At 48.3% G+C, this 14,799-nt stretch overlaps 1 protein-coding gene across 10 annotated transcripts in view; it reads left to right on the top strand.

The window, feature by feature from the left end:
• The first annotated feature begins 652 nt into the window (after positions 1 to 652).
• Positions 653 to 14,799, top strand: part of DCTN1 (dynactin subunit 1) — a 29,881-nt gene continuing 15,734 nt past the window's right edge. For 2 of the 10 annotated variants that reach the window (XM_065929586.1, XM_065929584.1), the window contains exons 1-4: positions 6,405 to 6,521; positions 13,266 to 13,511; positions 13,769 to 13,847; positions 14,048 to 14,082. In XM_065929586.1, coding sequence (XP_065785658.1) covers positions 6,417 to 6,521; positions 13,266 to 13,511; positions 13,769 to 13,847; positions 14,048 to 14,082 — 465 coding nt within the window. In that variant the 5' untranslated portion in view covers positions 6,405 to 6,416. Of the gene's footprint in view, positions 868 to 4,087; positions 4,274 to 6,366; positions 6,522 to 10,288; positions 10,401 to 11,597; positions 11,646 to 13,265; positions 13,512 to 13,768; positions 13,848 to 14,047; positions 14,083 to 14,799 lie in introns of those variants that run through there. The other 8 variants (XM_065929591.1, XM_065929590.1, XM_065929588.1 and 5 more) reach the window with 7 other exon arrangements.

Here is a 14,799-nt window from a genome sequence, read left to right as displayed (position 1 = left end):
ATCAGATTTGGCTTCCTCTGCTTGAGAGGCTGGGCTAGCCACTTCGGCTTGTTTTCCCGCTGTTCCCTTTTGTTTGACTTTTCTCTGAAGATTTCTCCTTTCCTGCCGCCTTCTTCGGCTTCGTTTCCACTTTTGCAGGAGCCGATTTAGCTGGCAATCTCGCAGATCTCCACTTGGGCTCTTTCTCAGGCTCCGGGACCGCGGAGCTGACCTTCATCCGGGGAGCCGTGGCGGCCTGGCGGGACGGCGCCAGGTGCCTGCGGGTCGGGGCGCGCGCCGCAAGCCTTCGCGAAGCTGAAGTGCCCAGCCGCTGCCGCACCCCCCGGCCCAAGTGTTTGTTTGTTTGTTTGTTTTTAAGAAAAAACTACCATAGTCTATCATGTAAATTTTCATTATTTTACACTTACCACTATTGTTTGAATTAATAGCCCAGCACTCAAAAGCGTAGCGAGTCTCTGGGGGAACTTGGACCAAAGCAAGAGTCCTCCAGGCCGTCTCTACGTCGTCTACAGTCTGCCGGCAGAGGGCGCTGGCCGCCGCGCGGCCTCCCCCGTGGTCCTCATCGGCTGCCCGTCCAGTACGCACGCGCAAATTTCGCTCCAGGTGTCCAGCTTTGTGCCTGATCGAAGTCTCCCCGGCTGCGCTCAGCGCGCAGGGTTTAACCGGGGCTGGTCTTCCGGGAAGAGTAGCGTGTTCCCCCCGACCCAGAACACCTCTGGGCCTCAGAGACTAGAGGTCCTGGAGTGGGGCTCCAGGGGTCTGGCGGCACGGCGGGCAGCCCGTGCGGGCGGGGTGGGACCCCGCTAAGGCTTGGGCGTCGGTCGCCAGTGGGGCCCGGAGCCGGGCGCGGAGCCCCTGACAGTACAGGTACGGAGGCGGCGACCATGGCAACTGCCTCCTCCCCTGCCGAGTTCGCAAGGCTCTTGGCTGTGGTCTGGGGGCCCGGCGCTCGCCTGGGCGCGGCCGGGAGCCCGGTGTGCCGGGCAGGGGTCGGCAGGGGTGGGCCGCGGTGGGGGTGGGCACCCGCCTGGGTCTGGCCTGGTCTGACCCATGTGAGCTCTTCAGCCTGGCGGGGTCAGAGTGATTGCGTCTCCCAGTTCTTCCGGAACTGCAGGGGTTCCCCTCCTTTCCTGGGAACGTGCAAGGCACCCCTGAACCTATTCCAAGCTACAGGTTTCCAGTGGGGCACATGGTTGAAAAGTTGTGTCAAACAGAAAAAAGAAAATAGAGGACTAAAGCTGGAGGCCGATATGCGTTTGGTGTGTCTGTCTCCCATTCCTGGGGTCCGCCTTAACTGGCAGGGTGACTCTTGAGCAGTCATGTTGCGCATCCCTCACTAAATCACACAGATGAGGAGTTCCGCTGTTTTTAAAGAGACGGTGATTTAGAAATTTACCGTCTTTTGTTACGGTGTGGAGACCAGCAAGCTCATCTTGACCCCTTGGCAGTCCAGTATGCTTAAAGCACTGAGTCAGGGAACAATGAGGCGAAGGTTGACGTCCTTTACCTAGATTACGGCCGAAGCCCATGGCACGGGGCTGTTAACGATAGTAGTAGATGATGACTTTTTTCCCAAAAGGCTTTTTGTGCTCAAATATGTTTAGAAACTTCATGGTTCAAATTTTCTCTTCCCAGGTGGCGCTAGTGGTAAAGAACTCCCCTACCAATGCTGGAGACAGGTTCTATCCTTGGGTGGGGCAGATCCTGTGGAGGAGGGCATGGCAACCCACTCCAGTATCTTGCCTGGAGAATCTCATAGACAGAGGAGTCTGGCAGGCTTATAGTCCGTGGAGTCACAAAAGAGTCCGGCTTAAATGAAGGAACTTAGCATGCAGCATGAGTATGTTTAGAAACTTCAGCTTTCAATATGCTGATAGCATTTTTACCAAGAATTTCCCACTGGAAGTATAGTATGGAGTTTCCCAAATTTGGGTGGAAAATGCTGTTTTTCTTGGGTATAGCCTCTTTAGCATATAAGACAATTTGGGAAATGGAGTTCCAGAATTGGAAACTCAAGATTTGGAAGGGGCAGTTTAGGTCAGTGCTTTTTGAACTTGAATGGTGCGTACTTCTAGGGGTCTTGTTAAAGTACGTGCTTTGGTTGGTTCTACATTTTAAACAAGTTCTTAGGTGATGCTGATGGTCCATGGACCACATACACTTTGAGTACAAGGGTGTAGGTCTCTGGGTTGAAAGAGACCATGTTCTATTCCTTGCCCTCCAGAACAAGCTGTGCTGCCTTGAATAATCTCTTCCCCTGTCTGGCCTATAAAATAGGAGACTGGACTAGAAGAGCGCTACTGTTTCTTTCAGACCTTGTGATAGTTGAATTCCTTCTAAAATATTCTTGCCCAATGGCCAGTTTGGGCTTGAACATTTCTAGTAATGGGGAATTTACTGCATGTAAGGCATCCCGTTTCATCACGAGATAGCTCAATACAGAAGTTTTTCATGTTGCTAAAATACATCTCTATAACTTCCATCTTGTTGATCCTAGCTTATCTTTTAGAATCAAAGAAATAAAAAATATAATCCTCTTTAAAAGATGAGCCTTGGGAATTCCCTGGCAGTCCAGTGGTTAGGACCGTTCTTTCACTGCCAAGGGTCAGATTCAATCCCTGCTCAGGGAACTAAGATCCCACAAGCTGTGTGGCATGGCCAAAAAAAAAAAAAAAAAAAAGATTCTTAAAGTGTGAGATGACAGTGTGTCTACTATGTTTTCCCCAAACTGAATTGTCCTTTATTCTTCCCTGGCATTGTTTCAGATTCCTGTCTCTTAAAATCTCTTCCTCCTGGGTGGAGGGTAGTGGGCTTGTAGCAGGACTTTGAAGGACGAGTGGGACTTGCAGAACCAGGGGAGGCATCCTAAGCATTTGACAGTGGTGCGGAGATGACACTGCGTATGTCAGATCCAGAACAGTTTGACTCAAGCAAGAAATGTTATGTCACTGAAAGATTTGGGGCAAAGCAATATTTTAGAGTGTGTAGGAGTCCTCCTGTAGTGTATAATGTGGTTGGAAATGAGGAAGGAGAGAGGCAGGGAGCCAGATAGACTTCACATACCAGTAAAGATGGCCTGGGATGATGATAATAGTAATGCCTTCTGTTTATGTAACACTTTACAGAACTTTTCACAGACAACCTTTCCTGCAAGGTAGGCAACCCTGTTTTATAGACAAGGCACCAAAGAGGGTAAACGATTTGTCTTAATTCTCAAAGCTATTACATGGCAGACCAAAGTGATGGTGGTGGTAGCGGAGGAGAAAGGAAGAATGCAAGAGACAATACTGAGAAAGAATTGATAAGTTGGGCCTGACTGAACATGAGAGTGCAGAGGAAAAGAAGTTGTTAGGGAGGAGTCAAAATAGTTGGGAAAATCATAGTACATGACTGATGACTGCCATAGCTTGTACTCTGACAGATCTGACATTGTTAGTAGCTCTTTGGAGTTATAGGTCAGAAGGTATTGTAGAGCATTCCTAGGTTTAACCTGTCTACAGATACCAGGTGGTGTGTGGGGGCTTGGGTTATCTGTCCCATGCCAAGGGAAACGAGAACAGGGTATTCAGTGTCCCCTGATAAGGTAGGTGTTGAGCAGTTGACTGATTCAAGTCTATCTTAGGGTCCTTGCCATCCTGAAGTCTCTGGATTTGGTTTTACATAATTTTTCTTTCGAAGTTCCAGCTCATATTGGTTGTACTTGGCTGACAAATTGGTTATCCAGTCTGACCTCCCTAAGTTCTGACGTATCCACTGAGGGCTGGACCCTTGTCACTCCTAAAACCTTACTAAAGTTATTTTCCCAGATCTACACTTCCTCTAGAGTCTAGGGGTCTTTCTTTCTCTTGTCCTTTTACCTTAGAAGCATATGAAATTGAGATTTATTGTCACTACTGAATTCCATAGGAACTGGAGCTATCCCTGCAGTTTTAGTTTCTTAGGCTCCTTACTGGAGAAGAAAGAGCTACTTTTGCTGGGATGTATGTTGTATTTCCCCCATGGTGTCTCTGGGAAACCTGTCAGAGCCAACTTATATCCCTAGGCTTCTACAGGCTTCTATTCAACATTGAGTATCTTCTCTGTTCAGTTCTTAGGATAACAGATGAATAAAAACTCTGCCCTGGAGGGATTCATGATGGGATAAGGAAGACAGTATTGTAAGGAAATTGTGATCTTGTAATAGAGATATTTCTGAAGATCTGTGTGAGTGCAGAAGAGAGAATGACAGCTCCACACGGAGACATCAAGAGAATCTTCAGGAAAGAGGTGATGAGTAAGTTGAGCCTTGACGATGAAGAGAGAGAAAGGACATGCTGATGTTTGCAATATTTGCAGAAGCATAAGATAGGTGGATCCAAGTTTCTGGAATCTAAGAGGATTTGGGGATCAAAGAAGGGGTGATTGGTGAGATTAGATTCATAATGAGGCCAGGTTTTTAATGACCTGTAGTTTTGTTCTAAGATGCACTTTTGTGGGAGGCAAGTCTCTGGAGGTTTTCGGGCAGGGAGGTGATGTGGTTATATTTTGGGAAGCTAATTGTGGAAATAGACTGAAAGGGATCAGACTGATCTGGATCAGGAACATCAGGAGAATCTTGTAATAACCTGGACTTGGCTTCTGGCTGAATTAAGGATTAGTGCAGATGGGAAGAAGGAGGGGAATCAGAGAGATTGTAGAGACAGAGATTCCCTGATGTAATGACTAATTAATTGGTTGTTGAGAACAAGAGAGGGAATTGTCCAGGATAACTCAGTTTTCTATTCTGGATGGATGGTGGTACCAGTAAAAAGGAGAATATAGAAGAGGAAAATTTGCTGGGTGAAGATTCCATGTGTTTTGGGTCACGTTGAGTTTGGGGATCTGTGGCGCTTAGCAAATAGGTGGAAATGTGGGTCTGGAGTTCAGAAGAGAGTTTGTGCCTTGGGGTGGTGGATGATAATGCTCTTGGAATGGATGATCCCAGTCATGCTTGCAGAAGGCTGAAGATGACAGAGGAAATGACAAGGCTTAGTGGGCAAGGTAAGAGAGAATGTTGTCCAGGGAGCTACAGAGGGAAAAGTTACAGGAAGAGAATCAGCAGGCTCTGTTGCTATAGGGAAGTTGAGTAGGATGAGCTTGGAAAATGTGTGTTGAGATTGGGCAGTAAAGAGATTATGGTTACCAGGACTCTTTTTTTTTGTTTTTTTTTTTTAGTGTGAGCAGCTTTAGTGGAGTCATAAGGACAGAAGCCAAGTGAATTGAAGAGTGGATGGAAAGTGAGGATAAGAAGGGTGTACTCTGAGTAGTTTGGCAAGGAAAGAAGGAAGGAAGATGGTGGTAGCTTGTGGAGGAATAGCAGAGACAAGAGTCAGGTTTTTCTAGAAGTCTTGAGCATGGGTTATCTGATGAGAGGCCACATTTGAAGGCACAGAGGAAAAGATGATTGCCAAGGAGGGTGGAGGGTTATCTCTGAAAAGAAGACATCATTTCTTTTGAAGAGGAATGACTGAAGAAGGGGAAAGAATGTAGGAAGAAAGGCAATGATGGATACACCTAAATTTGCAAAGAGGGTCCATTTCCTTTCTCAGCAACGTTCTTTGATGGGGAGGGGTTCTGGCGTGGGCTCAGATAGGAACGGGGGCTTGAGAGTGGTAAGGGAAGGCTTGCAACAACTGTCCAGAGAGGAAAGGGGAAGAGAGCAGACTCAAGATAGCTCCGAGAACACTGAATACCCTCTGAACTTGAATCCTGCACTGAGGTCTCTCTTTCCTCTTCTTCATAATAATTATGGCTGTCATTTATTGAATGTGTCATACCAGGCACTCTTACAAGTGCTTTCCAGCCCTGTTAGAAAGGTATTGTTATTACCTGTGTTTTACAGAAGAAGAAATTGAGGCGTGGAACAGTAGTATTTATGTTTGATGAATCTCTTACTTCTGCAGAAATGGCATTCCTTCTCTGAGGCATCAGAGAAAGGCAGAAATTTACTCCCAAGACCCAGTTTCTGGTCTTGAGGGGCTGGAGTTTAGGGCTGATAAGGAGGAAGCCTTACCAGGCCAGTCTGTGGGTATGATAGTGGATGGGTGGGCAGGGTGGTGGGGTCAGTGGCGCTGCTATCTTTTTACAACTACATATGGAATTCTGAAATCCTTATGTGATTTGCCAGCAGCCTGACTTAAAGGACAAGTGACTGTAATGGTTTGTTAGGTACTGCAGGCTGAGACTGTGTCACTTGAGATGGTGAATAAGAAAAGAGATCTTGTCTCAGTCAGCCAGAAGAAAATTTTTTTTTCTGCCAGTTATGGGACTAGGCAGATCTATAACCTTTCATAATAACATACAGTATTAACACTCAATTTTGGTGTTTTCCGCATTGGTGTGATACAGTTTGTCGGTAAGGTGCACACCCGACTTGAATGAAAGAGGAGAATGATGAGATGGCATGGATGGAAGAGAACGGACTTACCTTTTCCTGCTGCAGCCACTGGAGCATCATCTCTGTGTCCTTCCTCTTGAGGTTGCCATGGATACGCCTTTGCTTGGTGACTTGAGGAGATTGATTTCCGTTATGATCAGTTGATGACGTGGCTTTAGAAAGAGAAAGGACAGAATGCTCTGCTTCTGAGGAGTGGCTGGTGCGCTGCTGGAAAGGCAGAGCCAGGCAGAGCCGAGGCGGCTGTGGCTTTGCTGGCTGCTTTGGCTTTTGCTGAAGTTGTGAAATGGTGCATCTCTGGCTCTACAGCGCAGGCTCGGGGTTCCCCGTCCGCAGGGTCCTAGTGCCAGGGACTTGTTGGTTGATCGAGGGGAGCAAGCAGCAGGAACTTTGAATAGTCTGTTAAGTAGGACTCCCACTAGCTCTGGGAGGGTTCTGATTCTCTAATACAGGGCTGCACTCAAGTGCCTGTTGCCTTCCTGCAAAAGCGCCTTTCTTGAGTATAAGTGAGGCGTATTGTGTAGCTTTCCTTGCTGGAGGTCTGGGCCCTTTGGAAGTGGGTCTGGTGGTCACTGGGTATTTCTAGAGGGGAATATCCTGGGAGGGAGTAGACCTGTATTCAGTTTGGGAGTGGGCTACAGAAATTTCTGGGGATAAAGGAAGAGCTTGGAGAGGTTAAAAAAAAAAGAAGTCTGTTTAGGGCCTAGGTCCTGTCTCTGTGAGATTTGCAAGGCAAAAGGCTCCATGTATTTTCTTTCTGGTTACCCAGCCCTCCAAGCTTCCAGTCCCTAAGCTTCTGTTCCCCTCTCCTTTCCTGACTCTTAAGGGACTTATATCCACACATATCCCTCATCTACTAGTGCTTTTAGAGATGTACAACTTCACCCTAGTTTTAAGAAAATCTGTATCTTGCTGATTACCTTTATGTTTCATTTTATCTCTTTGCAACCAAATCAAAGTACCCAGTGCCTAATGCAGTTCAGTTCAAGTGTGTGGACCCTGCTGTCAGACTGCCTGAATTTCAAACCTCTACAGGTGGAATCAGAGAAAGCAAACGATTGGGTTAGCCCAGGATCAAGGTTGGTAAGGTGAGACAAGAAAAGGTCAGGGGCTCACAGGATACTGGTATACCAGTAAAAAGCAAGGTGGAAATGATGCAGACTGGGTGCCAAAGAGACTTTTCCTCCTTACCAGTTCCTCCTTAATTCCCAATCATCTACTTCTTTTCCTGTCATTTCTGAAATGTTCACCAAGTCCACTGGTAACCTGTTTATCAGACTTAGATTTGTGTCCCTTGTCTCTTCCCATTTTCCTAGACTTTTTAGCAATTTTTAATGTCATTGGGGAGGAAAATGGATTAGAAATCAGGGAGTATCTGTCTTCTGGTTGAGGTAACACATAACTTACAATTGTTCTGTGTGACTTGGGGTGGGTCCCAAAGATGCTGGTGAAGGATCACCTACCTGTTGTTGTTGTTTAGTCACTTCAGTCGTGTCTGACTCTCTGCGACCCCATGGACTGTAGCCTGCCAGGCTCCTCTGTCCGTGCGATTTCCCAGGCAAGAGTACTGGACTGGGTTGCCATTTCCAGCTAGTCAAGTCTTCCCCACTGGCTATGAGACTTAGATGAGTCGTTTGACTTTTGAGACTTGGTTCTGTCACCTGTAAAATGGAAATAACAGAATCCGTGTCGTCTTCATCACAGGTTCGTGCTGGAAGGAGATCGTGAAATTCATGTGTTAGTGGTCACAGTTAAATTTGTCCCTGAGAAGGCCTTGTGACTTATTTCCTCTCTTAACATGTTGAGTTTCCCTTCTCAACTCTGTTATCATCATTCTCATTGCTCCTGCTTGAGACATCCCAGGTTTATTCATTCCTTTACTTATCCATGCACTCATCCTTCCATCCACTTATTCGTGCAACCTCTGAGTTCCTTCTGTGTGCAGTTGTCATTGATGTACCCTCTCAGTGATGATGAAGACGTATCTACAATTTGTTGAACACGTATTCTATGCTAAGTACTGTGCTAAATGCTTTACTTCTCTCTTAGTTAATCTTCGTAACATCCCTGTGAGGTAAGTATTATTTCCCCCTTTTTTCGGGTAAGGTAACGAGGGCTCCTAAAATATGTTACCTAGAGTCATACCGGTGAGGAAGTGGGAGAACCAAAGCTGTACCCAGATCTGTTCATCTCCAGAGCCCATACAGGCCTGCTGCTCCTTTCCCCGTGTTTGATCTATCATAGGTCCTTCTCAGAGTTGGTTGTTTTTTTTTTTTTTTTTTGGTACTGTCTCTTCCCTTTCTTTTTCTCTTATGAGCCTACTAGTTCAGACCCCCTCAAACCCTTGCTTATTATTGCCGTTAGCTTCCTTGCTGTCATCTCTGTCTTTATCAAGTTGCTCTGCCTCAACTCCATCCCTCTGTCCACCACCTGTTTGATGTTCCTAAAATAGTTTTCATTATGCCAGTCTCCTGCTCAGGAAGAATCTGGCTTTCTGTTGTTATTGGATCCAATTCATCTATCTCTACCTGTTGTTAAACTCCCTGAATCTATCCATATTTACCTTCTAATACATCTCAACATCAGTGTTAGTACATTCAATAATATTTGACACCATGTGCCAAGAGTGATGAAATCATAAAGAGGAAAAGTTGTGGAGTCTGCTTTAACAGGCTTACAAATTGACAGGAGAACTCATCTAGAATTCTTTACTTCAGCCAAGCTAGGCATCTTTAATTTTCCCCAGTCAAGCAGAATTATTCTTTCTCTACACTCATACTGTAGTCACAAATTATGTTTGTAGGCCTTTCCTTTCCATATATTCTGCCCCCCCCCAAAAAAAAACCTCGTATAAGGCATAATCAAGTACTCCTTTTCTTTCTAGCTCACCTTTCTGCTCGCTGTAGTTCTTTGTAATATGTATTGCCTAGACATTTTAAGACCTGTACAGCTTCTGCACTTTTTATAGAGCACTTTTATATGCTTTATCTTATTTGAGTATTAATGTAGATATGCCAGGTAGTAGTCCCATTTTATAGAAGAAACAGCATCCAAGAAGTTAGATGACTGTGTATACTTGTGTTGCTAGTGAACTCTGTGATGTCCTTAGATGTGTCTTCTTTTGAATCTTTGAAGGTAATGCAGTCCAGAGGAAGAACATATTTTGGGAGGCCTAGAACTGTGTGTGGTAACAGGAGAGTGGAAGGACACAGGGTTCTGATTCAGGCTCTGGCTCTAGTTTTGGCTCCTCTGCTTGTCTTGTGTGTAACTTCAGAGAAGTTGCTCAGTTGTCCAAGCTGCAATTTCTTGTTAGCATTGTTCCTAGCCTGCCTCTGTGGGATTATTTTGATGTCCAGATTTGATAATAACTTTTGTTATTAGCTAACTTTTGTTGAGTACTCTGAATACCAGGCGCTGTCCTAAATGTTATACATGGATTGTCTCAGCTAGCTAATTCTCACAGCAGCTCTGAGATGTTCTTTGCTCGCAGTTGACAGGTGAGCAGATTGAGGCACTAAGATGTTAAGTAGCTGGACCAAGCTTTTGTAGCTATCAAATGATGAAACCATGAATTGAATGTAAGCATTCTGAGTCTAGAACTGGTTCTCTGAACCATAGTACTAATGATTGTTTTTTTAAGGCACTCTGTACACTGTAAGGTGCTCTGAACATGCAGAAGTCCAGTTTGCAAGGAACTGCATGGCCCTGCATAATGGTGAATAGGGAAAGGAGGGGGCAGCATGGATATTTTTCAGGAGAGGAGAGAAATGGCTTCCTAGGGGGTCTGACCAGCATTGGAGATATGGAGAGGTGTTTTAGGGGCCCTAGATCTGGCTGTTGGCTGTCATTCTACTATTGGGTATCTGGTTTTCCTTAGAAAGAGTGGAATGGAGGAAGACCCTGTTCGGCCAGTGAAGCCCAGCATGGACAAGACAAGTAGCCCTCGGCCCAGGGGATCCACATCCATACCAACCTGGTGGAGCCATAGGTCAGACCCTAGGACAGCTACTTGGGGGCATGGCAACCTTTGCCAGTTTGGGGGAAGCTGGAGTACTTGACTTGCTTTGTTGTGTGTGTATATGTGTGTATGTGTGCGCATGTGCATGTGTGTATGTGTGTGTATGTGTATGTTTATGTGTGTGTGTATATATGTGTGTGTGCACGTGCATGTGTGTATGTGTGTATATGTGTGTGTATGTGTGGGGTGTGTGTGTGGTGTGTGTGTATGTGCATGTGTGTGTGTGCATGTGTGTATGTGTATCTGTGCGCGCGCATGTGCATGTGTACGTGCATGTGTGTGTATGTGTGTTTGTGTATGTGTGTATGTATGTATGTGTGGGGTGTGTGTGCATGTGTGCATGTGTTTGTACATGTGCGTGTATGTGCATGTGTATGTGCGCACATGTGTATGTTGCGTGTGTGCATGTGTGTGTATGTGTGCGTGTGTGTGCGTGTGTGTGTGTGTGTGTGTGTGTGTGTGGAGTTGCCTCCATTGCTGCTGTTCCTTTGCTATGTATTGGGCAGGGGGCCTGGCTGCTCTGGCCCAGGGTGAGATTGAGATTTAAACCCTGCTAGTGTGGTTTGAGTCCCAAGTTTAGAAAGGGGAGGGAGAAGGGGGTGAGAGACCCTTCTGGCTGGGAGGAGGCCCTGGGTAGCTGATTGTTTTGGAGTGTCACTTGATGCTCGCAGGTCTGCTGCCCGTTCTCGTGGTGGGGGTGGGCGGGTGGCAGAGATGGAGAGGGGTGCAGACCGGGAGAGTCATCAGGGCTGTGCTCCCAGCGTCGGACAGTGTCCTCTAGAGGTGAGTGTTGAGAGTCTGTGCCTGGGCCCTCGCGCCTTCCCTGTCTGGACTGGCCCGGGTGCGGCAGGGGGGCACTAGGACCCAGAGGCTAGCTCGGTCCCTGACAAGTCTAGAGCAGCACTAGCGCAGAGTGAGACTCATCAGCTGGCGAGCGGGATCGGTGTCTCTGGGCTCAGGAATCCTCCAGCAGCAGAGGGGGCTTGCTCCTCAGCCCCGTTCTCCGTCCCCTCCCCGACCCCAGCAGGCCACCCAGTGAGGTCCATGGACGGGGGCGGGCCCCGCCTGCCGGCTTCTGTGTGTGTCCATGAGGGCCTGGAGCCCTAGCCCTCCTGCCTAGGTTTCTGCCTTTCTCTCTGTCTTTGGTCAGCTGGGGGAGGGGGTGGGGGCCGAGTGAGCAACATGGCCCAGAGCAAGAGGCACGTGTATAGCCGGGTAAGTGGCCCTGATCTGGGATGGCCGTGGGAGGGCTTCTGGGCAAGGCCTGGGTGCTGTGGGGGCTGGGAGACAAGGCTGGAGCTCGCTGGGCCACTCGCAGCCCTGGTGGGGTTAGACCGCATAGGCGTCCCTTCCCAGAGTTGGGCCCTTTGTGGGTGCTGGGGAGCCCTGACCTTTGACTCTAGCTGGACCTCAGGCCAGAGGTTCCTGGGGGCCGGACTGTCCTGGGGATTTCAGATGGGGTCGGTGGGTTGGACTGGCCTTTTGGTGAAGCCTTTCTTTAGAGCTGCTTTGTTGCCTGTCACTTGCTCTCTTGCTCTTCTGGCTCAGATTGGCTCTGTAGCCACTGTTGTGTCCACCTCGTTCTGAGGTTTATTAGGGTTAGGACGGTGGTGACAGTCTCTGACTTTGGGGCCAGCTCTGATATGCCTGTCAGCTCCTTTTATTTTCAGGTCCGTGATAGCCGCTCAACTGTCCCAGGTATGATTTGGCCTCTCAGGGCCCCTGGGAATGGCATCCTTACCTTCTTGGATGAGTTTTTTGGGGAAGAGAGTTGGGGAGTGACTGGCTCTGGCAGAGCTTCCTTATGAAGCCAAGCGGGAGCATCAGAAGGGAGCCCTGTGAGGTCTTCAGGTCCATGCTCTCACTTCTTCATGCCTCATTCTCTGTTGCAAGGCCCCTGGTTCATGGAGCTGCTGTCACTAAAAATGGCTTAGGTGTGATTTTCTTCTAAGCCATGGGCCTATTTGGGACCTAATTTCATGTTGTCTTGTCATCACGAGTATGTCAGAAGCCGAGAGCTTCCCAAGGACAATGTTTAGTCTATTCCCTTGGCTTGTCCATTCAATTGGACCACTGGACAGAGTCGGGGGACAGTTCGCAGGACAGATCTGAGATACCAGATTTGCCTGGCCCTTATATATTTATTTATTCATAGCAAGATAGTGTGAGTGAAGGATCTCCAGAGCTTACAGATAGAGTTGATTGGCCAGAGCTGAGGCCTGGAAGAAGGGAGTTAAATGGTTGATTGGGCTTGGTGAGGCATCTCGGGGTGTCGTGGTGGGCTGGGGGAGGTCAGGTCGTGAAGGAGGCACAGTTGTGTGCCAGTGAACGGGAGAGGTCTGGGAGAGCTGTGTGAACCTCAGGGAGGACAGGCAGAGTAGGGAGGACAGGATTCTGCGGGAACACTCACTGACTCACCTGTCTTCCCAGCTCAGACCTCTGTCAGGCACTGGGTTGTGGGGAACCGCTGTAAACTGAGTTAGTTGCTTGAGCTTCATTCCCCTCCTAGGGGACAGTGCTCCTGAGAAAGTAGCCATGTGGAGTGACATTCACAGATCTATCAATGAATTCTGATTTATTAAAGTTAAATATAAACTCTTAAAAGTTCTGGCAGATTCCAGGGGAGTTTGAAGAAGTTCTAGAACATAACACTGGCATTTTTCCAAAGGAAATTTGGTAGGTGTTGGGGGGGGTCACTAATTTGAGAATGGGATTCAGGAAAGTGACTTCTGGTCCTTCTTTAGGCCAGGATCCTGGCTGGGGCCTCTCTTGTATATTAGGATGACACCCTTACCTTGAGGCTTTTAACTCCGCATGTTTGCTTGTGTCTTTCAGACTCCCAGCGGCAGCAGAATGAGTGCTGAGGCAAGTGCCCGGCCTCTGCGAGTGGGCTCCCGCGTGGAGGTGATTGGAAAAGGCCACCGTGGCACCGTGGCCTATGTTGGGGCCACCCTCTTTGCTACTGGCAAATGGGTAGGTGTGATCCTGGATGAAGCCAAAGGCAAGAATGACGGAACCGTCCAAGGCAGGAAGTACTTCACTTGCGATGAAGGACACGGCATCTTTGTGCGCCAGTCCCAGGTACCCACTTCCGGCTGCTGTGTGTGCATGTGTGTGCACGTGCTCTGTTGTGTGTACAGCTGGTGTGTTGGTGCTCTCTTTTCCTGGACATGCACCTAAGTCTCTGGTTGGGAGAGTGGGAGGCAACAAGGGAGGGAAGATCCAGAGCTATCCTTAGGGAATCTACCCTGTACTCTAGGCTTGCTTAGGGCCTGAAGAGGGGCCCATGTTACCTCCAGCCTTGATCTAGCTATATTGAGTCTATTCTGTGGCCTCAGATACAGGTATTTGAAGATGGAGCGGATACTACTTCACCAGAGACACCTGATTCTTCTGCCTCAAAGGTCCTCAGAAGAGGTAACAACCACCCACTTAAGTTGCCTCCTCACACGCAGGCGTCCCCAGGACTTCTCCCCAGAACAAGGGGCCGCATTGGATCCTGAGATTTCCTATCACCACCACATTCTGTTGTTAACATCTTGCCTCCCCTGCCGTGACGTTCTCTGCTCCTATCCGTCTACACAAACACACACTTTGTTTCTGTTTGCATTCCACAGAGGGAACTGATGCAAATCCCAAGACCAGCAAACTGGTAAGTAGTTAGGGATGGGCGTGGGGAGTGATGGAGGAAAGAGGGAAAGGAAAAGGAAAGGAGGGAGGCCATGCAGGGTCTTACTCGTCTGCTGCTTCCACCTGAGGTGGTAAACTGAGTTAACCTTTCCAGGCTCCATCCTCTCTGAGAAGGAGACTTTCTGAGTGTGAGTTGCCGCTTTAGGTGTAAAGGTGCTAGCAGGGAAAAGCTACCAATGCCCAGAAGTTCTGGATCAGTTGGAACTGAGGCTGGGGGTGAAAGGGAGGACAGATCTGCCCCTGATAGTGTTGTTGCCAACTTCCCACCTTTTGGTCCCCGAGGCTGCCGTCATCTGGTGGGTGTAGGGTAGGGGCGAGATAAAGACTGGAGGAGGAAGGCGCTCTCACAAGCAAGTGGAAAGGAGCTGGCCCTCTGGCACCTTTTTAGTTTGTGCGTGGAGGGCCCACGTGGCTGCCCTCCTCGGCTCTGTACAGGGTGTGTGAGGTGGGGCTCCCAGCTCTCCAGCCCCTCCCGGCAGGGAGTGGACCTCCTGGAAGCTGATCTTGAGGGAGGCCGCACTTCACTTACCCTGGCCTGGACCATGACCTGCCCCCTGATACCTGTGTTCGCCTGTGGGTCTTAATACCTGCATCCAAGAAGTCTGACCGGCTAGCCCAGTGTGGTGTTTAACGCTTCTCTAACTCTCCCCTTTCAACTCCTCATGCAGCGGGGACTGAA

This window comes from Muntiacus reevesi, chromosome 3 (genome assembly GCF_963930625.1).
Source record: "Muntiacus reevesi chromosome 3, mMunRee1.1, whole genome shotgun sequence".
Classification (NCBI taxonomy): Eukaryota; Metazoa; Chordata; class Mammalia; order Artiodactyla; family Cervidae; genus Muntiacus; species Muntiacus reevesi.
Note: the sequence above shows the minus strand (reverse complement) of the source record. Positions and strands in the feature narration are given on the sequence as shown.